The 22277-nt window shown below is 40.0% G+C and overlaps 1 protein-coding gene across 8 annotated transcripts in view; it reads left to right on the plus strand.

Moving 5' to 3' along the window:
* The window catches only part of NAV2 (neuron navigator 2), a 232195-nt gene extending 222234 nt beyond the window's left edge, over positions 1–9961 (plus strand). For all 8 annotated transcript variants that reach the window (XM_040560473.1, XM_040560474.1, XM_040560470.1 and 5 more), the window contains 6 exons: positions 721–875; positions 1356–1427; positions 1910–2106; positions 2566–2684; positions 7820–8023; positions 9144–9961. In XM_040560473.1, the coding sequence (XP_040416407.1) occupies positions 721–875; positions 1356–1427; positions 1910–2106; positions 2566–2684; positions 7820–8023; positions 9144–9269 (873 nt within the window). In that variant the 3' untranslated portion in view covers positions 9270–9961. The remainder of the gene's footprint in view (positions 1–720; positions 876–1355; positions 1428–1909; positions 2107–2565; positions 2685–7819; positions 8024–9143) is intronic.
* Positions 9962–22277: the final 12316 nt, after the last annotated feature.

Here is a 22277-nt window from a genome sequence, read left to right on the forward strand (position 1 = left end):
GGTTTTGCCAGATATACCTCAAGTGAATGTCTAGGTTAAAAAAAAAAAAAAATGTTTGATGGCCTTAGGCAGATCTTCCTCTGGAGAAGAAGAGTGGTTGAAAGTATGGTTGTAGGCCACCGGCATAATTTGAGACATGCTATGTAATAAATGCTTTAAAGATGATGAGAGCTTTTCAGCCACACCCAGTCACCCAGCAGTAGCACTCTGAGCTCATCATTCTTTTGTGTCATTACTGAAGGCATCTAAGTTCAGTCCCTGCTTGAGGAGTGCTTTATACCAGGCTAATTTTGTCAGCTCTGCTTTGATAGAAACATTGCGGCAAGAACAGAGAACAAACCTAGCCGGAACAATAGCAACTGTCCAGCTTGGTATACAGAGATTTGAATAAGTTCCTGAAAAGAAAGAAAAATGCATTTCAGACTTCTATGTCAGATTAGGACAACACAAATGAAAAAACATAAAGCAAAAGGCAAAATCTTGACCCCTTTAGGCCCTTATCTCATGTAAGTGTCTTTGAATATGTAGCAAAACCTACAGAAGAGAAGGAAAACCATATTTTTCTGTTTCCTCATGGGAAATGTGAACACACGTAAGATGGCGGTCTCTTTTGCTTCAGATTTCATTGCAAAGCCACTAATTTATTTGTATTACCTGGATTTTCAAGAAATATAATGAAAACTTTTTTGTTTTGTTTTGTTTTTAATGTATGCTTTGCAGGAACTCCGCCAATACCTGTCCAACCTAGCAGACCAGTGTAATAGTGAAAATAATGCTGTGGATATGCCTCTTGTAATCATTTTGGATAATTTGCATCACGTTAGCTCCCTAGGAGAAATTTTTAATGGACTTCTAAACTGCAAGTACCACAAATGGTAACGAAATCTTAGAACTCATTCCAAATCCCAATAATGTCAAAGAACAGCAGTTCCAGAATATGATCAGAACAATGAACTGTAGATTAATTTGGTAAAGTGGACTGAGATGGTGAGACCATCCATATTATGGACAGCACTTCAGAGATTTTTTTCTGCATCAAATAATCAATTCTTCTATAATCAGTAATAAAAAAGTAGTAGATGCGTTGGGTAACTTGCATTCATTTCATGCAGTAGACCTTCAATACTAAAAAGACATTTTTAGCAAAAGGTCCTGCTCTGAGGCTTCGATTTTGCTTTCAGAATTTGATGTTCTTGTAGTTCAGATTCTCAGCAGAGAATCTGGTTACAAGTAACTACAAAAGCCTTCTATGACCAAAAATAAAAAGTCTGAATAACCTTTTTAATGTTAAAAACCTAGTATTTTTTATTTTTAACAAAATTTACAAGTTTGATTTGCTTGATTTTTTTTAATAGTCCGTATATTATTGGCACAATGAACCAAGCCACCTCCTCAACACCTAATCTTCAACTTCATCATAATTTCAGGTACTGTTTATTCATGTTTCTCATTTATGTTTGTGGGCTCAAAAAGGAGCAATGGCTACTGAGTCATCTGAAGTTGTTCTTATCAGCTGAAATAGCAAACTGGGATAGAAATACCATTCTCCAGTAGCTGCTGCCCTAACTTGTGCAGCTTTATGTTATGATGCTGTTATTAAAATAACTACAGTTAATAAAACTTTGACTGTTCAGAGGACTTTTAAGATATTTGATCTTCTAACAAATTTTAAATATGACTATAGGCGAAGCAGATAGCCAGTGAGCAGTAAGATGAGACAAAGCACGATATGAATTGTTTCATCTAATGAACTCATTGTTCGAAAATAATTTTTTCTAAGAAAAATATACAACTGGAATCATCCTTTTTGATCACAATAATCATTTAGAAACGATAAGAAATATTTAGCCCAGAATATTTTTTCTTGCACTAAAGAATAATTGCAGACATTTTTGCTGTTCTGCCACAGATGGGTGCTATGTGCTAACCACACTGAGCCAGTCAAAGGCTTTCTCGGCCGTTTCCTGAGGAGAAAGCTAATTGAAACAGAGATCAGTGGCAGGATGAGAAATGCAGAGCTGGTTAAAATTATTGATTGGATTCCCAAGGTCTGGCAACATCTGAACAAGTTCTTGGAGGCTCACAGCTCCTCTGATGTTACTATTGGTAAGTGTTCTGCCCATTCTGGAAGAAATGCATTTCCAGACATATATAAACATCTGTATTCTATTTCCTTGTACACCAAATGCATCCTTGCACATTTCCTTGTACTACGTAAGGTAATAAAAGGTTTCTTTAAACCCTGCTTTTAGATTCATTTTTTTTACTCTCAGACAAACCATACAAGAAGTTTCTAAACTTATTTTCCCCATTTTGATAGATCTCTGAAGTCCTTGATATCAACTTTGTTTGGAAATCTGGTTAATAGTTTTCACCTCGAAAGCTATGGTTTTTCAAATCGATTCAGAGGATTTTTGAACTCTCAAGGAAGAGCACTTCACCAGATAGCTACGTTTGTTCTCTCATCCTTGGTTTCTTTCTCTAGAGAACTGCAAGTTGTTGTTTGATCCTGTTTTGATTCATGTCGTTATGATTTGAGTGTAATACCTGAATTCCCCTTTCCAGGTCCACGGCTCTTCCTCTCTTGTCCAATAGATGTAGATGGTTCAAGAGTTTGGTTTACTGACCTGTGGAACTACTCCATCATCCCATACCTTCTGGAGGCAGTTAGAGAAGGGCTACAGGTGAGCAGACAAAAATGAAAAATCATAGGTCTTGAAATGGTATCTATTCAGAAGGCAACACAGCATCAGAGAAAACTGAATAATGACAAAGTTTTCTGTGGGTGTAACTTTTCACACTAAATACTTGCATGTCTGTGAAAATGTAGTCATTAATTTCAGGGAGAAATACTCTCTTCACTCTGCCATTTTGAAATACAGAGTGGAAGCACATAAATTCCAGAGTGATTTTTTGAAAAGTGCTTAAATGCTAAACTGTTGATGTTTTTAGTGGCAGTTAGGCATCCAAGTGTCTTTCAATAATCTGTTTTCAAAAATCAATTTTTGATAATCCAGGAGCACACTTTAAAATTGTACTGTGCACCTGAAAAACATGTTTGTGGTCATTAACTGTTACGTATGATTTCCTTTGCAAATGAAATCTTGAACAGAGGATAAACGAAGACGTATAAGGAGATAAACATATAAATGAACATAACAGGTTCAATATCAGTTTTGATATCAGTATCAAAATATCAAAAAATACCAAATATCAGTATTGATTATTTCTTCAATCTTCAGGATGAAATTTTGAGTAGATCCCTTTGTAATTCTTTCAGAGTCTATAGTGAAATCATCTGATTGCCTGTGCTTTGTATCTGATTCACACTGTCTAACAATTTGGATAGTTTTAGGCATTCAATTCTTACATTCATGCAATTCTTAGCATCTCCATGACTATGAAGCATGTTGGAATCAGGAGGAATGGCTTACCAGAGGTTTGCTACTGACTTGACATGGAATTATGGAAAAAAAAATTTAGATTTTTCAGTTCTCTGTTCACAGGGTAAGAACAGCAGCACATAACTTAAAAGGTGTTTTGGGAGATAACATAATCAAATATGAGTAAATTCTGGGTGTTGCATACATTAAAGTAGTTATTTTTGATAAAGAGTTCTCTGTGAGAAAAATCCCTGTATTTTGATAACGTGAGGATTAGGGCAGATGGAACTTGAAGCTTTCCCCTTGCAGCATCTGTGAAATCTGCTCATTTAAAAATTACTTGTTTTGCAGTAGAGCTAAATGCAAGATCACATTTAAAGAAATAAAAAGGTGGATGACAGTGAGAGTCTGGAAGGTTGAAAAAGGCTGAAGATAAGTGGAGAATAGTAAATTATGGTGATGTATCGGAAGCTTGTGTTTTGGTAAGAGGACAAATGCCATTTTAGGGGTATAACCTGTAAGCTCATAGAGGTAGGAAGAGGGAAGTACTTCTGTATGTTAAAAAAAAAAAAGATTTAAAAGTTAAAAGGGTTCAGAAACGGGCAATAGGTATAATTTAAGATACAGAAAGCATTGTACAGTGAGATGAGAAGTTCAAACTATTCAGTTTATTCAATAGGAAGATGAAACAGTGTTTGGTCTTCGGGAGTCTTCTGCTTCAGTGGGGGAAAAACATTTACTGGCTGTTTGACAAGTTTGCACTAGAAAAATTCAAACTGAGCAAGACACGGTTTGTTATTAGTAAGAATAATTAATAGTTAGGAAATTTTACTACAGAAATAATAGGTTCTCTACCATGTATGTCTCTGAGCCCAAAATCTTTCTGAAACATGAAAGAACTCCCAAGAAGTTACAAGCTCCTTGAGAGAAGCGGTCATGTCACAGAATGGTAATTTTGGGTTTGTGAAGAACAGTTCACTCCATTCTGGGGCTGCTTAGGGGTCACCTTTACAGTATTCATCGGGATGACTTGTCATGAAGATCCGTTAGAAAAGTGTGAAAGTTTTCTTTTGAAAAACACCTTTTCTTTCCTATGCAATACTGTTTCTGTATTTGAGGTTCAGCTCTGGTTTGGATGGGAGTACTCTGCAGAAAATGAAGCAATAATGAAGAGAAGACACACCAGTTTGAGTACTTGAAAACATGCTTAAAAGGAAACAAAAATGATTTTATGTTGTCCACTTAAGAAACACCTGGAGTTTCATTTACTATCTCGACAACAGAGATTTATAGATGTTAACACAGAGTGAGAAAAAACAGCCTTGTCATAGAAATTTGAGTTTTTACTAATGGCTCCTCATAACTACTAGATACATGCATTGTTCAACAAGTTTTAGTGAGAATTTGTACAAACTGTGTTTACCATTTGAATTTTGACAGTACCTAGAGACTTCATTTTCTTTGAGATGATTGTGGTAGGTACTTAGACATCAGGTTTTCAGAATGCACAAAGAGAAACATAGGTAGAAATAGAACAGAAGAGAAGAACCATTTTACATAAAAGTTCCTGTAGAGTGTCCCCATAAAGGAAGGTAAGGGGAGCTAATACTCTTTTTGACCTAAAACAAATGAGAAGAGAGGGTGTGTTCTTGTTTCCTCCTGAAATGGGATGCTCAGGCATGTTGTATTGTGTTTTGGAGGTCTCATATCAGTTGATCAGTAGGTATGGAAAGCATTGAAACATTAGTAACAGAAAGGATGAGAAAGCATAACAATTGATAAAACCCTCTTTTTGCTTCCTCGTTTTGCCTGTTATCTGCATCTTTCTTTATGTTATTTGAATGGCTTGCATTTTAAGTGTAAGGATTCCAGTTTCTCACTTTTTGCTTTAGATTCTCTATCTGCTCCGATCCAATTTCCCCAGATTCCACTAATTCATTTCATTTTAAATAATTTCCTAGTTTGCTGTAGAATTCTCTGTTGAGTCTGTGGATGGGAGTAAAACATGAGTACTCAAAGAGCAGCCAGAGTTGTACTAATTAATTAACAAGCTAATGCTAGAATGTGTATTTAATTTTTGGCTATTTTCTGTCCCCACACCCACAAAGACTCCTTTGAGAACACATTCTCTCATATGAAATTGCCTGCCAGAAAGGAAGGGTGGACTGCTGATTTCACTATGATCTCTCTGGATCTAAACTGAACTATTTTTATGTTTCTGTTTCTCATTTAGAGAACTATTTTGGGTCAAAAACAAGTGAGCCAAAAGGATCCTTAAAATAATTGCTCCCGTTGGAGCTGCTGAGTTTTTGGTTCTTCAGAACAGGGAAGTGAAAATTACAGGGTTTTAAAAATCCATTGTTCTTCCTGCTCGGTATATTGATATGGAATGGAGCACCAACAAAAAGAGGGTCTAAAGTCTCTGTGGCTTCCTGATGCCATCACTCCTACTCCAGTGGTTTCTGTGTGGTGCTTTGTGGACCAACCTGTTAGGTTCTTGCTCCTTAATTGCACCTTCTTTGTCTAGAAAGCATTCATATGAAAGGGGCAGGACTGGTTGCTGTGGATCGGAATAGTAAGCTGGTAATTCGATCTTTCATCTGCTGAAGATATATGATGATTTCATATACTGCAATGGGGATTTGACTTCCTAGCTAATTTTCAGAAATGATCTAGGAACCACACAGACCTTCTAGGCAGCACGGATGTGTGGAAAATATAAAATTCTCTGTCCTTACCAACTGTTACGACTTGCCGTAGATTTGACAAGATTAGAATATGTGATCTGACTTACCACAGCTTGAAGACATTATGTTGGGAAAATAATACAATACAGCTCAAGGACCCAGAGGAGTTATTTTGCGGCAGAAAGCCATGTGTAAGACTGCCTAGCACCACCTGCTGGGCATGCCTGCTCTGTGCTCTGCCTGCTTCAGTGCTGTTCCAGAAAGTGTTAAATACTTTGTGATTTCCATATGGCATTTGACTGCCATCTATTAGTAAGTTAGCATTCATGTCTGAGCTTCACCGGAATATAAGTTTCATGTAACTCTTACAGGAAGGCTCTAATAGAACAGATAAAAGACTTTGTTTAGCATGTGCAAATTAACGCAGCCAAATTTTCAAAGAAAGGGTTAGGCTGTGAACTACGTGACATCACTTAGAATGAAACCTGTTTTTATTCTCTAATATTGCATAGGAGTCTCTGACAAAATGCCATTCGTACACGCTTGCCTTATATATATCTGTGGAAACATTCTGCTGCCATGCAGGAAGATCAGATTTGGATTAATTAACCATGCATCCAGATGAAGTCAGTCTCTTGCATTCTGTTTGGATGCAGCATTTTGGGGGCCCGTTTGCACTGGAAGAATTAGTTTGCATGCTGCAAGAACGTTCCAGTGATTTATGGCAATGTGAGGAACAGCACTAGAAAGCTCAAGTTTGCCCTAACTATTGCTGTTTGGCAATGGGCAGGATAACAGAATGGGAGTGTGGGGAGGAAGAAATACTGATGAAGAAAACAAGATAGTCTTAGATCCATGAAAGAGATGACAAATTTCTTTGTTATACCGCTGCTTTTTCCCCATGTGCATTGTACAGGAAAGAGAGGTCTCTGAATTCAAGTGACAAAGCGCCAGTAATGAACTCCAGTTGCGGAAGGATGCTTAGGCCAGAAAATTATAAAGCAGAAGTTCAAAGTCACTTAAAGTTGTATTTATGCTTTTGAAAGTCATATGACATTAAAAGGAATTTATTAGCTAATTAAGGCAAACAGCTGAACGTAACAAGAAGGATATGTAGAGATTCAGTAACACAGAAAAAGTTTTGGAAATAGAGCACACTTACTTGAAATAGGAACACAGTCAAATTCTGTTGGCACGTTTTCTTGGTTGAGTACAAAGAAATTCCCTTGGCTTCAAAAACTTATGCTTTGACATCCATCCATCACTATTACTTGATAACAGGTATTACGTTTCCTCCTGTACATTCTTCTGACTGCAGTTTTACAGCAAACAGATAAGCTGTCTCCTGTTGCGACCTGGATGTGAACGTTAACAGCCTCTTTTCTGTATTTACTTTTATTCAAGTTAAAAAAAAAAAAAAAAAAAAAAAGAGAGAGAGAGAAGAAAGAAAGAAAAAAACACCTGTCCAAATTGAGGTTATTTCCACATCTCCCTTTTATTAAACGGTACCCACAAAAGGGCATTGCAGCCTCAAAGGAGGTGGTTAGCCTCTTCCAAATCACTTGCCATCAAAAATAATTAAAACGTTTTCATTAGGGTGATGCAAATCTCATTTGGTTTTGTTCAACCTTACTTGCAAATGTTATCTGCAGTCAAAGAATCACAGCACATTCATTTTGGTTAGGTAAGCATAGAATAAAATGATAAGTGAACAGGAATGCTTTAAAAGATGCTTTTGCACTTTTTCAGTTGTATGGGAGGAGAGCTCCCTGGGAGGATCCTGCCAAATGGGTAATGGACACGTACCCCTGGGCGGCCACCCCACAGCACCATGAGTGGCCTCCTCTGCTACAGCTGCGGCCTGAAGATGTGGGGTTTGATGGCTACTCCATGTCACGGGAAGGTTCAACCAGCAAACAAGTTCCAGTGAGTGATGCCGAAGGAGATCCTTTGGTAAGTTCTCAGTTTTGAAACAGCAGATCTGCCTGGTTTCTCTTCTTTACAGGGATTAAAAGCAAGAATGAAAAAGTAAAGGATGGCTGAGAAGTGTTGAAAAGATTTAGAACAAGAAGTCCATGTTTCTTGGGAAGTCATAAAGACAGCTCGTGGAATGTGTTGACGTAGAAAGCCCATAAAGTTTTCAAGAAATAGTGTCAGAAGTTTTTCAGATTCATTCGTTGAGGATGTTTTGAGGATTCAGTTTTTGAGGAGTGACTGGGGATGTGTCCAATGTTTATTAATTTCTACACCAGAATGAAGTACTTGATTTGGTGACAACCATGTGAATAGTGCAGTGGAGCCATTTGGCTAAGCCTGTTTTGCCACAGTCATGAAATAGCCACGTTACTTTACCTCATGTGGTGTTTACAGTCACCAAATGAAAACTGAGATTTTCAATGAGTCTATCAGCTGTTACACTCTGTGACTGGTGTCAAATTTATGAATCAGAAATACAGTGCAAGCGTATACAAAGGAAATGTTAACGCGTATTTGTATAGGGTGTATAAACTGAACTGGAAGGCATGACTAAATACCCGTTTTCTTTCAGTGGGAAACAGTGATTGAAACTATGAATGCCCTGAAGCTATTCTTCTGAGATAGGCATTTTCCCACACAATTGGGAGTACAGAATACATGTTAGCTTTCACTAGCTAGTGTATAGATAGACAAATATATTTTCCAACCTAGATGATTATATGATTTGAAATATCAAGCTAGATATTAATACATTCATATTTACCTATTTTGGCTGTGCTGAACATATTTCCATGGGTCAGAGCAAGAGATGGAAAGGATGCTTGCTCAAACCTTTGGCACAGCTGTGGACTAATCAATACAATCTTTTCATTTTTACCTTTACTGGAAAAGCATACAGTTCGTGACTAATGTGTATGCTCCTGTAACTGTTTTAAATGTAATGCCTCTTTTCAGATGCACATTAATAATTACCCCCATTTCCCTTCCTTTCCTCTGTTACATGCTGGCATAGTGAATGCCACTTTGATTTTCATATGGAGTTGATATTCTTTCTGCCTCAGAATGCGAATAATCATGAACTTCTGTGCCTTTGTAGATGAACATGCTAATGAGACTGCAAGAAGCAGCCAACTACTCAAGTCCCCAGAGTTACGACAGTGACTCTAACAGCAACAGCCATCACGATGACATCCTTGATTCATCTCTGGAGTCAACATTGTGATCTTCGGTAGATAGAAATAGGTTGTTTCTATGATTGCTCTCCCACTCGACAAGAGTCCTGATCACAAACTCACGAGAAGAACATGTTCCTGGGCTGGGCTGGTATCTCAGTATTAGAGCTGCAAGAACAAGAAGACACTTTGAGTCAGTCTTGAACCTGGGTGCAGGCAACCCAAGCAACGTTTGTTTTGTTTTTCTTTTTACAGTGATAAGAACTGCACTATTTCTTTGTTTTCTTCTGTTTAGTTGCTGTAAGCTCTCATGCCTAAGATTCTGAAGATGTTAAAATCATTGTTACTAAAAGGAAAAAAAAAAGTTAAAGGAGGGGGGAACTTCACAGCTATGAAGCAAACAGCTTTGTGCCATGTACTGTCCAGAGGAGAGAGGAGAGGAAATTTTTGCCTATGCTGCTTCTGACCAAACCACATTTAGGTGAGGGCTGGACTTTTACCAATCAGCTTTGCAGATTAAGCTCAGCTTTGTATAGTTCTGGTGCTATAACAATATTGCTTGCCTTGGTAGTAATACTCCATAAAGGCAAAGCTGCAAAACAGGGAAGTTTGAATAAATATAGTAGAAAAGAGAAGAAAAAAAAAAGAAAAGTAAAAGCGCTGCTCTCCTTGCCAGTCTGAGACCTTGGCTTTCTTTCATTGTGTGTTTGTAAAGATATACATATATATAAATAGGAGTATATAAAAATATATATACAGTCTGAACAAATCAGTTTTTTTCAAACACTGTGTAACAATCAATCCTACTAAAAGTTGACCATCGGGTAGCCCTTTGTTACGCCAGGCCTGATTCTCCTCCCACTTACATCCATGATGCTCAGTTGACTTCAGTGGTGTACATGTGTTTTACACCGATGAGAGTGAGCTTCCCTCCTCCACAGAAGTTGGCACAAGGGCTCTGCCCCTTGAAGCCCTACAGCTTTAAAGGACCTTAGGCAATGCACGGGTGTTCTATCAGCCCTGTACACAGAGGTTAGCTACACCCCTGAAGGGATTAATCAGACTTTCAGTTTTTAATTCTTGCCGTGAAATATTACAGCAGTTTTCTAAAAACCTTGGGTTTTGTTCAGCGTTTTTGTTCCGATCAGCACAAGCATAAACGGATTAGTTAAAACTCAGCTCTGTGACAGTTTCAGTGCTACTCCGGTGAAAACATTTACTTCCATGTTTTTTCTTTTTAACTACAAAAAAAAAAAAAGTATTTTAGCAGTATTCCAATCTAGAAAAAAAAGGAGGGAAGGTACTGCGTCTTTTAAGTTTACCTAGGCCATGCTTTTGAGTTTTGGCAGAGCTGTGAACCTGGTTTTATTTCTCCTCCTCTCCGAATGCACACACCTACACTATCAGTGTTAAGGCTTGTACTTCTGTTGGGGATCAAGAACACCTCACAAAGAATTGCACTTTTCCTTTCTATGGAAGCAAGTGGTTCCAACACCATCACCACCAAGTCAGCTGTCCCGGGCTGTACCTCAGCAAAAACATCAGTCCTCAATATAGATCTGTACTAGCCTTTCCAGCTATCTTTTGGTGCTGAATTTTAAAGCGATGCCTTATTTTGTACTAATTGTGTTGATTAAATTAGTGCTGTATATTACGAGATTTTATTTAAATAAACAGGGCTAAAGTCATCTCTTGGAATATCATAAGTTGCTGTGAATATTGTTTGTATGAGATACTAGAATCTGTTGAAATGTGACAAAAAGGAGGGAAATGAGATAACTTTTCAGGTTCGTATCAATCCGCAGCTAAATAAATCACTGAAGAGCTCTTTTATCCATGCAGGAAAACAAAAAGAAAAAAAAAAAAAGCTTTTCAACTATAATAAATGCTGTCATTAATAAATTACAGGAATATGCTGGTTTTTTCAATGTACAAAAAGAAAACTTATTACAAACACTTTTTTAAGAGCTTGTTAATCCTTATGGGTTTAAACTAATGTAACAGACAAGTTCATGCTTCTGTGACTCAGTTTGAGAGGATAGTTTTATTATACCTCATGACTTTCTGTAACATAACTGTACTTACTTTGTCTTACTGAGCTGGTCTTGAATCTGCTCCCGTTACAACTTAAGTGCTGATGACTTTTTTTTTAAAGAAAAATATTGTAAAAGAAAAATTAAAATATTTTAATGTTGGGGGTGGGGGGGCTTGCTGTTGTTACTGTTTTAACCTTATGAACTCTATTTCATTATTTTGCTGAATGAAATACCAAGGGTTACTCAGCCAATGTTCCTACTCTAGTCTTGGTACTGTAAAAATGGGGTGCATCTGTATGGAATCAAATATATAGCATGCTGGTGTTGATTTAAAGAGAGGTTAATTTTTCCAGTAGTCTTGACAATTCTGCTTCCCAGCACTGACTTTACCTGCTACTACTGTGAATCTTGGTACCTAATCCTCCAACTGAATCCATGCAGATACAGCATGTGCCTGTCAAAAATCCAGTTGCAGGGATAGGGCTTTTAAATGGACTTAATATCCTAGAAAATTTCTCACTTAACCTTTAACCGAGTGCTGTAAGACATGTTTATAATGGTGTTTTATTTGTGGGGAACGGGGTATTTTTTTTTCTCATTTTTAATCCTGTGCTTAGGCTCAGGAAGGAATTTCTGTTATCTTTTATTTTTTATTGACACTAGTTTGCATTACAGTAAGAGAGGCAATTTTGAGTGGGCTAGTCATGCTAAGCATCACAACATTCAGTATCTTTTCTGAAACTTCAGGAAGCAGGGTTACCCGTAGTGCACACTTAATTTTTACCAAGACTTCATAGATAAAGTCTTTCTTTAAGTGACTTTGTTATAATTTAAGGCTTTTTTCAATAATGTTTCTTTTCTTTTTGCCTTTTTTCCCTGCAAAGTAATTTTAAAGAAAACAAAATCATGAAGAAAAAAAAAGCAAGATTCTATGCAACAGTCATGTTGAGTTATAAATTGAAAGTATAAACCATTTTCTTTCCTTCAGACCTGCCAAGAATTCTACGGGCCGTAAATGAGATGTGGTTTATTTGGGGAAGGGGAGGGAGGGGGTTGGCTAGCCTTTTTGTACATTTTGGAAGAAGCAAACTGATACTTCATTGTTGATGCTTAACTTCGATATTATGTGTATGAAACTTTGTCTAAATGTGGCAATTTTCTTTCAAGAAAAAAAATATAAAAACAAAGCAAAAAAATCTTTCTTTGTCAATATTAAATGGAAGGTTGCTGTTTTGATCTAGTCGTTTCCAGTGGAACAGTTTATGAAATATGTTCTATAAGATGTACATTTTTCATTGTAACATAGAAATGTAAATATTTGATTAAAAGTGCTGCATTTTGATGAATTTTTTCTAGCCATTTTTAAAGAGAAAAACTAGGAATTGAGTATTTTGTGTACGTTTATGATGTTTTCCATTTGCTCCTCTCCCTATTTAATTTTCAGTTCTCATTTAGGATTGGAATTTGTGAATGGTCTGTTTGAGATCATGCCTCCCCTTTCTCACCCTCCCTGTTTCTCCCCCTTCCCCGCCCTTGTGTCATGGAGAATAAAGCTGATGATTGTACCAGTCTTAAATTATTCATGATTCAATAAAATTGATGCTTATTTATTCAGATTTGTGGCTTCCCTGAACATTTTGTCCCTTCTTAATTGACATTTTCTGTTTTGCATTTGAAGATTGTGGGTTTTACTTCTTGTTTTTGTTGGCTTCTTAGAAGTATGTGTGAAAAGATGCCAACAGCCCTGAGACTCTGTACCCTCATATAGGGAGAAATTTAGCAGAGGTGCTACACCATTAGAGTTATCTCCTATAGCTAATGTTTGCACACATTATCCACCACGATCTGCTCAAGACAGGACTGTGGGCTACCCACGTGGAATGTCGCTGCAATAAAGGTGTAAGTAAGTCATAGGTGGCCAGCGGGCTGGACGGATCCTAGTGCCAGCTTCTTCTCAAGAGAAATCCCTGCCGGTCGCAGGGGCCATGCACGGCCTGCATGCTGGGCATGCTATGAGCATGCTTTGCAGAACGGGATTCTAGGAGTCCTTAACCACAGGACCCTGCAGTCCTGGGAAGATCAGACCGGCCACTTGTAATATAGCCGTGGCATTTTTTCCTTTGTAGAATAAAGGTATTGACACTGACAGAATTTTTCTTGACCACTTCACTGCCCAGGGCAAGCTCTATTCCACGTGTGCCCCACTGTACACACAAGACCATCTTAAGGTCTGTGTTTGCTGTGATCGGTCTTTGAGACTTCTCATTCCCATCTCCAAGGGCACTAAGCAGCTCAATCCCACACATTATAACAATTTCCTCTTAACCCATTTGACAGTGACACAGATTACACCATGATAAGTTCATGTTGGTCAGTAAGAACATGTAAGGATCTATTTTCCTTCTACTTTACTTGAACTAAATGCTGTGCTCTAACAACAACAACAACAAAGTACTCCCCTTTCAGGAAGCATAAATCCCCAAATCTCTGCACTAAAAGTCTAGGTGATAATTCTCAGCAGCAGACTTTATTCTTAATTTTTATTTTTTTCCTGCAGACTTGCCAGTTTCTTGTAGTTATCTTGTCTTCTACTTACAGACTTGAACTACTGACATTGGTAATAGATTCTCCTATATCAAACGAAAGAGAAGAAATTCTGCTGAGAATTGATGACGTGCATTTGATTTACTTAAATCTAAAAACAGTTGAATCTACAACTCCCAGCAGCTCTTTCTGAAAATCACTGAATAAATCAGGTGTGTGTTTTCAATAGTTGTGTTGACCTACTTTTCAAACTAAAAAATAAGTATGATACAAAGGTGTTGATTTCACTTATGGGGACACAGCGTTGACTGTAGGAACTTAAAGACGTTCCATAACTGATATCAAAAACTGCAGCTTATCCACTGTATAGCCAACAACTGGCTTAGCTATGTCTTTATAGCTTACTCTCAGATGAATAAAAGAGAAATTTTACTGGTAGATATTTGCAGGAACACTTAGCGGTATGATTCTCCTACTAAATACTTGGATTTGTCTTTGCAACTTGGGGCAAGCCTAGAGAATGAAATTGGCTAGGAAGTACCTACATCGTATCAAAAGGAAATTTCTTGGGTGCTAATTGGTAATCATAGAGTCTTGTGGAGCAATTATCTTTTGTAGGCTGTCTTGTTCTTGCATCTATTTTTTCCTTCTCTTGTAATTTTTCCTTCTGAGTTACAAGCATCTTCACTAGCCTTTTAATAGCACAGGGACGCAAGCTGTAACTCAAAGCTGTTCATCAGTAATGGTGGTTTCATCTGTCCCTTAACAGCAGTTTTCCAGAGGCAGAGTAGTGTTGGACATGCTGTAGCAGATTTTCCGTGTTCTGTAAATGTACAGAATTGCATGTTTCGGAATTGGCCCTGTAAGATACTCTAGCCCTGATCCTGGACAACGTTTGAATCAATACTGGACTGGCACCAAGATGCTTGATCTCTCCCAAGACCTCTTCTTCCCTTTCTTCCCTTTTTCATCCTCCCCTGTCCTTTCCGTGTTCTTTGTTTGTTTCAGTGCACATTGTCTCGTACGCTCAACTTCACATATTTTTTCCTTTACCTCACCTTCTCTTTAACCTTTATTGCTTGGTGTTTCTGTTTCCAACATCCCATTTTATTCTTATTTTATATCCTGCCCAGATCCACCTCATAATTTCTCAGTGCTTTAGGATCAGCCCAGACTTCCTTTCTGCAGTCAAAGGGGAAATTCCCTGGAGTCATTTTAAGAAATAGATCAGTTTGCAGCCTGTGACATGTACTTACATCCTTTGCTTTCCACTGATCTTTTCCATTGGTGTCTTGAAGTAGTCACTTAAGAGCCGGAGAGGAAGTACCTCCTGGTACCCTACAGGCTTCTGTCCTCTCTTCTGCATTTGTGCGCAGTTTACCCTTTTACTGATGCTGATGATTCTGACATTAACCTCTGTGTCAGGTGTGATAACCGAGGGTTGGTGGTGTGGAGATACCTCCTTCTCCTCAGAGATTTCTAGTTTTTAGTGAAACAGACGATCTGCCACTTAGAGCCCCTCCTTAGCACTGGAGGATCCATACCAGGTTGCTGTTCACAATATGTTTGCAGTACATTGGCAGGAGAGGAGCAGCTGCCTGTGGACCTTATAAAGCCCTCAGTCCCCAACCCCACAGTCAAGCAGGAAAAGACTTTTGGGGGTTAGAGCAGAGCACAGCAGCTGAGGACAATCCCCATCTCTGTCAGTTTTAAGAGAACTGTCTGTAGGCGAGTAGTTCTCCACCTACATCTCAATTTGGTTATTCAGTCAGAAAATCCATGTTCCTCTCTTTCCTTGATATACAGATGTTTTCAATTTGTTTCTTCACTGGAGCCTTAAGGAGGCTGAGGAAGCTCCAAGGGATAGAGACCATGTTCTAGCCAAGCATGGGTAATTCCTCCTCCTGCTCATATAAGAGGTTCACCCACATGGGGCTGGGCAGTTAGGAGCTCTGAAGGACCTTAACTTAAGAAGGGGTCCACAGGCAGAAGGGAGGAGGTTCTTGCTTCTAGTGAGATCTGGTAGTAATCCTGACTGGAAGATCATCTTCCATCAAGTAGCTACTGAGTCACATGTAAGTTAGCCTGAGTGTGCCCTGCCAGCCGTGCTCATACTCCGCCTCCTCAGCAAGACAGGGCAAGAAAATATGACACAAGAGCTTGTGGGTTGAGAGCCCAGCCCTGCAGGGAGAGCAGGCACTAATTACCATCATGGACAAAGCAGGCTTGACTTGGGGAAAATTAATTTATCGCCAGTGAATAACAGACTAGGAGACTGAGAAATAAAAACAAAACTAAAACCGCTTTTCCCTCCTCACCCCTGTCTTCTTCTCAGTTTCAGAATCATTTCCAGTTCTTCTACCTCTTTTCCTCAACAGGCACAAGGGGTTAGGGAATGGGGGTTGCGGTTGGTTCCTAATGCTTCGTCTCTGCCATTCCTTCTTCCTTACGCTCTTCCCCTGCTCCAGTGTGGGGTCCCTCCCATGGGATGCCGTCCTTCAAGAACTGCTCCCACACGACTCTGTACCACGGGGTCCATCCCCCAGGAGCAAACTGCTCCAGCACGGGTCCCCCACTGGCAGCAGCTCCCCCCAGACCCCCTGCTCCTGCATGGGCTCCTCTCCATGAGCTGCAGCTCCAGCCCGGGGCCTGCTCCTGTGGGGGCTCTCCATGGGCCGCAGCCTCTTCCAGGCCACATCCACCTGCTCCACCAGGAGCTCCTCCACAGACTGCAGCGTGGAGATCTGCTCCATGTGGGACCCATGGGCTGCAGGGGGACAGCCTGCTCCACCAGGGGCCTCTCCACAGGCCACAGGGGAATTTGTGCTGCGTGCCTGGAGCACCTCCTGCACCAACCTTGGTCTCTGCAGGGCTGGTTCTCTCACATTTTCACACTCCTCTCACTCAGTAGCTGCTGCTGTGTATATTTTCGTTGTCGTTTTAACCTTTCTGAACTATGTTAGCACAGAGGCACCATCAGCATTGCTGGGCTCCAGCCAGAGGTGGGTCCCTTTTGGAGCCCACTGGCCCTGGCGCTGCCTGACAGAGGCCTCTTCTCACAGAGGCCGCCCTGCAGCCCGCGCTGCCATAACCCGGCCATGCAAGCCCAGCACAGCAGCGCTGCAGGCACAGTGCGGCCCTCGGGCCTGTGCTGAGGAACTCAACCCCTGTAATCTCCCCCTCAGCCATCCTCGTAGCGGAGAGTGCTGGCAGCCCCTGCTGGGCACCGCTGTCCAAGCCACCTGCGTGTCCTTGCCTTTTGTTCTTGGGAGAACAACCTTTTCCCTGCCTGCTGAAATGATGAAGAGAGTTATTTTCTGTTAAGAAAAATCCTGTAATAACTCAACTGGCCAAAAGAGGACAGTCTCTTCTACAGGCAGGGCCTGACCAGCATGCTGTGTGTGGCTCTGAGGCCTGTTTGATGCCACTCCTCTCAGGGTTCCCTCACCTAAAGGGATACAAGGTTGCTCATGATGTTCTCGTCTCATAGTGTCAGTGCTAATAAATAGCATGTTGAATGATACCTGACTGAGCCTGAGCACCTTTCTCTTGGGGGTCGCAGTGAACCAGCACCACCCAGTGCAAGGCAGCTGTTAGGACACAGAGTTCTTCCTAGAGAACAACATCAGGTGTGGTAATTTTTTTGTAAGGGAGGTAAAACTAATTAAAAGCAGCATACCCAGTGCTTATGCAAGTTCATTAAAGTGCTCCTCAAAGGTCCTGGCTGCTCTGATGGGCTTTCGCTGGTGTTACATGCATGTCCTTTGGGTTGGGATGGTGGTGCTGGAGTCTCTTTGGGAGTTTGAACAATGTTTTTCTTCTATATCAGGTTCAGTCAAGGCCAATAAATAAATAAATAAAAATGCAGAATTTAGATGTATTTAAGACTCCTGCATTTTAGAATAAAGAATTTAGTAACAAAGGCTGGCAGAAGGGATGATCTTCTACACCTCTTCCCCTCCAAGCTGGGCATTTCTGCCCTTAGAGGTCTGACACACTGGCATGGCAGTTCCAGGTGCTAGATCATCTGAAATCAGAGCAAATCAAGTAAGACAAACCAGTTCTCTGCAGCTTTCAGCTCTTTAATGATCATTTTGGGCCCAGGTACCTGCCAGGGGATGTGCATTTGGCAAGGGGAGAAGAGGAAACACAACCAGGCGTGAGGCCTAGCCTTATTCCTCTTGACAGCAGTAGAGCGCATAGCTGCCATGTCAAATGCTACCTTAAGCTTCCTGAGTAAAGATTTCTTGAAGGCAGTCAGTGTTTTAGGGACCTGAACTTGGGTCTCCCTAGAGGAGTCCGCTTTCCCTCTGGTTGGGGTCAGTGCTGGCAGCTCTGTCTTTCGCAGGCCTCAGACTGCTCCGGTGGCTGCTGGAAACCCAGGCCTTGTGTCCTGGCCTCTTCGCCTTTAAGATCGTAATCTTAAATCTTTCCTGGATGAGAGGTGCTCATCAAAGGAGGCAGTTTAAAGTCTTTTTGTTTGTTTGTTTGTTTTTTCCCCCCAGCTTAGCTGCAGCATTGTCGATGCAGGATGGCTAGCAAGAATTTCTTGCCTACTGTTGTTAGGAAGGACAGTGTTTCATAAAGATAGGATAAATATGTTTTACTGTGTATTGTTTTAACAGCTATGGCTTACTAGATGATTTCTACTTGTACAGATGTGTTCTTTCATGGACACATAGAAGAACTGGCACAGTGCAACGCGGGGCTACCCGCTGTGATGCCCTGGTGCTGGGGCATCAACCTTGTTTTGTTCCAGCGCTGAGGTTTCAAAAACATCTGGTGCCACCATTCAATGTGGAAATTATTCCACCTCCATAACAGCAAGGAGGCGTTCCTGCCACTTTCCCTCCTTTTCAAAAGCATAGAGTTGTATTAAAACAAACAGAAAAATCCCTGGCCAGCAGTTTTGTACTAGTCACAGCAAGATAAGCTGGCTTGGGGGAACATGGGGAGGTGGCCTCTGACATTCCCTCTGTTGATAGTGAGCAATGAAACCTTTTACTCTTAGAAATAGACCCAAGCTGAGCTCCCTGTGTGATGCACACCAGGAGCAAGCCCAGGTGTCAGCAGCTCCTTCTAAAGCAACTGGAATCTCTCCACATTTGAGGTTAATGACTCAGTTTCTATTCTTAACAGGAGGCAGAGGAAGGTGTAGCTACTTCTGCAGCCTTCCCTTGGCACAGCTGTCCTGCATTAGTCATCCCATAGTAGCTGTGAACTCTCGGTCAGGAAGGTAACCCTCAGCAAAAAGGAACATGAAATGGGAGCATTTGAGAGGGGACTGTGTTCCCGCAAGGTGCAGGTGGTGAGTAAACACCAGCTTTATACCTTGATACTAAGGTCTCTCTGAACTTCAGATGGTTGTGCTTGGTTGTCATATGGTGGTCTTTTCACTGCAAAGAAAAAAGAACTTTGTTGGAAAAAAGTTAGTAAGATTGTTAAGTTTCACATTTTAGGTGTGGGCTTTTCCTTGGTAAATAGCAATTCTAGGAAATTTTTTGTTTAGTAAGGATGTTTGTCTGGCAGGATAAGATTTAATGATGGTATGCTGGAAAGAGTGGTATAAAATAATTATTTTTGGTAATGATGTTCCAAGCACAGACCAGCTATAAAGACCAAAAGGTGTAAGATGACTAGTAGCTTGTTGAACACTGAGTCAGAAGGGATTATGGATAAATGGTATCTGCTCAGATTTTTGAATGTGTTCTTTGTTTCTATATTATGGTATGAGTGATGGTACCTGTTGTTTTTGGAGTACTTTATGATTTTTAATGTGTCTTTTAATTAAATGTTTTTATAGATTACTGAACTATGGCTTTGTACTTAATAGACTTGTACAAACAGAGGTTATAAATAACTGTTATGGGGTTCTCTATCGCTTACAGAGCTGATATTCAGATAACAATGCATTGTCCAGGGTACCTGTTGTTGATAATGCACACAAGAGCTGTTTTACTGGAATGAACATGAAGTAGATTGTGCTAGCTGCTGTTTAATGCATGTTTGTGTAACCTTTTAGGTATGCTTGGGAGATGCTGCGTTTTTGGATAGGCTTTAAAATACTTGCTGTTTGATTTTCCTTTATGTTCTGTGAGATAAATTCTGCATGTGCTTGATTTGTTCTCTTTGTAGTGGTCTGCTGTATGCTATCAATTGCTCACAGCTGCAAGGTGTTAGAGGGGTAGAAGACACTTGAAATAAGTGTCCTGGCCAGGTGTGTCCAATTACCTGATTGGGGAGTAGCTGGAGATCTTGCATGCCTTTGTTAAAAGGGGTTGTTGTACCCTTAATTAAGTGGCCGTTGTGATGAAAGCTTTGTTTCAGCAGAACTCAGCTACCTGCATGCAAGGGAAAAATATTTTTCTGTGGTGTGTGTTACTAACTAAAAATACCTAGGGTGTTATGTATTAGATTTGCATTGTAACATATGCTTGACTCACATTTAAGGCTGAAGAGTTTGTTTAGCAACATCTTTTTCCAATAGTAAGTCCATGGAGGTAGATCTTATTTTTTCTTCTGCTGTGTATAGCATCATACTGCTTCCTTTCTCACTGGGCCGCTCTAAGTAATACTGCTGTGTTCCCAGTCCGAATGCTTGATCCCATCACGAGGGCTCTGACAGTGAGTGAGGCTTGCTTGGAAGGACTTTTTTTTTTTTTTTTTTTTAGCCTGTCATCAATTTTCTCTAAATAAATACAGTTATGCTCAATCCCTCATTCTGCGTATGTTGTCTTGCTCCTTGATTTCTCCTGGGTCACGCCAAATGTGAATGTGGCCTGGCCACGTTTGAGGAGCTGTGGAAAGGGTGAGGGAAATTTGAGCTGATGTTTACCAGGGCCGGGCGGTATTTCTTGATTATTGTTAGTCCCAGGCTTTTAATATTACATCAAAAAATCAAGCCAGTCTTGGATGGGACTTCTGGCTTCTTAAAGTCCATTGCCTACTAAGGCAAGAGTGGTGCTTAGTGCAAATAATCAGGTACCGCAGCCTACTGGCTATAACTTTGGTGCTGGGACCCATGGAGCCACCTAGCAACACGATCCTTTGTGTACTAAAGGAGACTGTTCTGTAGACCTCCGCGAAAAGCAAAGCACTGCATTTATTAGTCAAGAACTATCATAAATAATGTTATCTGATGTCTAAACATGAGTTTGTTTTTTTAACCGTCTTTATGAGCTCTTGTTCTTGAAGAATACTGTATTTTCTTTTGTCTCATGGATGAAAAGATTTGTGTTGTGGATATGAGGACTGGGGTTTCAAAGTTGTTGTGTGGCTGTTTTTTGTTTTCTAAAAGTGACTGATACATCCAATAAAATGTAATGAAAAAATCTTAGAAAAAGAAGGAATAGAAATGGTTATAGACATGTTTATATTGGTGGGTTTGTTTCGCTAAGCGAATGCTGTCCCAGTAGGAAGAGCACGGACTGGCAGTTTTACAGCCTGTGTCAAGTCAGAAGCAAGGGTGGGAGATGATTTTGTTTTGTTTCTTATCTTGGAAGCACTTCCTTCCTTTCAGTCAAAGACAGAAAGTCCTCCTGCACTTGTGATGTTGGTGCTCAGGGGAGAGGAGTGCTCTGATGAACTTGGAAACATTTTCTCAGCGGGTGGCATGTTCCTGTCCCTCTGCATGTGGCAGAATGGACAAATGTTTTTCAAACATATATTGTAGATGTGGCATAACATACTTAGGCTGTGATCTCCCTCTTCTAGAAGTTACTAAAAATATATGTTTTTATTCCTGAAAGGATTTAAAAAAAAAAAAAAAAAGCTGTTGTCAAAGTTAAAAAGTACATATTTCTCCTGCATATTCAGAAAGAACATGAATAAAGGGGTTTTTTAGTGGCTACATTTTTGGGAGGCTACTGAGCTTTGAAGATATAAAAGAGGATAGACAGCCTGAGAAGGGGGAGTTTCTGACAACTAGGTCTTGGGAAGAGCAGAATTCATCCTGATTCAAGTGTCCTAATTCATACTGCAATATGTGCTAGGTTATCTTTTTAGAGATTTAAAACCTCTCCAAATAAGAACTAAGTTCTTCTGTGAGGGTGAACACCTTCTTTCTGACCCATTTGATCACTGAATCCACTTCTGTGCTATTTCTGCACGTACTTAATATGAATATCCCATGTAGTGGAGCTCCTGTAGATTCAACAGGTGGTGTGGATTTTACTGTGGTGCCTGATAAAAACTAAGCAAAGAACGATCAGGCTAGTTCCATTTGTTTTAGCTTTGTCTTACCAGAACTGTTTTCTTTCCTTAGAAAATGGTTTTGTTTCTGGCTGCCTTACTTTACTGAATTACTGTAGTGTTGATAAAGGATAGTTTTATTTTGTTTCCCTATTTGGCCCCAGACGCAACCTACAGTAGCTTGCAAACAGGAACCAAGTAGTGCTGAATGACCAAGCTCAGAAAGCTACTTTATTTTATTTGACAAACATTTGCTTTAATATATATACACATATTTAAAGTCTGTAC

Source organism: Cygnus olor, chromosome 5 (assembly GCF_009769625.2).
Source record: "Cygnus olor isolate bCygOlo1 chromosome 5, bCygOlo1.pri.v2, whole genome shotgun sequence".
Classification (NCBI taxonomy): domain Eukaryota; kingdom Metazoa; phylum Chordata; class Aves; order Anseriformes; family Anatidae; genus Cygnus; species Cygnus olor.